The sequence below is a fragment of the Charadrius vociferus genome, unplaced genomic scaffold, assembly GCF_000708025.1.
Source record: "Charadrius vociferus isolate BGI_N301 unplaced genomic scaffold, ASM70802v2 scaffold593, whole genome shotgun sequence".
NCBI classification, from domain to species: Eukaryota; Metazoa; Chordata; class Aves; order Charadriiformes; family Charadriidae; genus Charadrius; species Charadrius vociferus.
Window position 1 is genome coordinate 2,113,265 of NW_009647739.1, and position 1,221 is coordinate 2,114,485.

General features: G+C 64.7%; 1 protein-coding gene across 1 annotated transcript in view; it reads left to right on the forward strand.

Moving 5' to 3' along the window:
- Positions 1 to 1,140, forward strand: part of LOC104283752 (glucagon receptor-like) — a 3,547-nt gene extending 2,407 nt beyond the window's left edge. The window contains exons 5-8 of the mRNA XM_009881970.1: positions 169 to 257; positions 442 to 580; positions 889 to 930; positions 1,069 to 1,140. Coding sequence (XP_009880272.1) covers positions 169 to 257; positions 442 to 580; positions 889 to 930; positions 1,069 to 1,140 — 342 coding nt within the window. The remainder of the gene's footprint in view (positions 1 to 168; positions 258 to 441; positions 581 to 888; positions 931 to 1,068) is intronic.
- The last annotated feature ends 81 nt before the right edge of the window (positions 1,141 to 1,221 follow it).

A 1,221-nucleotide genomic window follows, 5' to 3' on the forward strand; every position in this document is an offset into this window, starting at 1 on the left:
GATTTTGGGATGGTGGGAGAGGATGAAGAGCAACCCCGGGGACACGGCACCACGGGGCTTGTCGTCTCCTGTGGTCCCCAAGGGCAGGTACCGCAGCCGGGGTGGGCTGCAAAGGGGTGGGGGTGCCGGACTACGCGTGCCCCACGCTGTCTTCTCCCCCCGCCCCAGATCAACCTGCTGATCTTCATGAGGATTCTCAAGGTGATCCTGGCCAAGCTCCGCGCCAACCAGAAGGGCTACGCAGACTACAAGCTGCGGTGAGCAGGGGGGGAAGGTGGGGGCAGCCGGTCATGGGTCCTCCCTGGTCCTGCTCCTGGTCCTATGCCACCTCCACCTTGTACATCATTAAATGACCACCCTGAGGTTAACCAGGAGCTTGTCCCAGCTTGCACGTGTGCCCCCAGTACCCACTGCCGCAGGGGACCCCTTACGCTCTTTCAGGCTGGCCAAAGCCACACTCACCCTCATCCCGCTCTTCGGGATCCACGAGGTCGTCTTCATCTTTGCCACCGACGAGCAAACCACCGGCATCCTGCGCTACGTCAAGGTGTTCTTCACCCTCTTCCTCAACTCCTTCCAGGTGAGGTGGGAGGGGGACGTGTCCTTGCTCTGCCCTGGGCACCACGGAGCTAGAATTAGGGGGTCCCTCTTCCAAGTCCTTCTCCCCACGGTGTCCCAGTCTGCGTCTGGGCTCAGGGAGGGGGACACCAGCTCTCCCCCAGCCCTGTTGTTGGGTACATGATGGTGCCTCCTGTGCGGTGGGTGCTCTCCAGGGCAGTGGTGGCAGGGGGACCTCAGCCCTAAAAGCAGCCTGGGGAGACACTATGCCCACCCCAGTCCCGGGAGAGGGGGTGGCGGGGGGGGCTCCCTGCCCCGCTCTCCCTCCAGGGCTTCCTGGTGGCTGTGCTGTACTGCTTCGCCAATAAAGAGGTACGGACCCCTCTGCGGCTTCTCCAGCCCGGCCATGGGCTGGTGGCTTTGGCATCCCCCCGCTGTTGCCTTGCATGGTCCGCAGGGGGGGGAACACGGCCAGGGAAAAGCCCCCGCTCTCTCCCCCCACCACGGCAGGTGAAGTCGGAGATGAAGAAGAAGTGGCAGCTCTGGAAACTCGACCACCCAGCGCTCTGCTGTGCCCAGTGATGTGGTGACCGGCCCCGCCGAGCCAGAGGAGAGGAGCTGCTGGCCACCATGGCCCGGCTGGGGGGGCGGGGGGCACGGGGG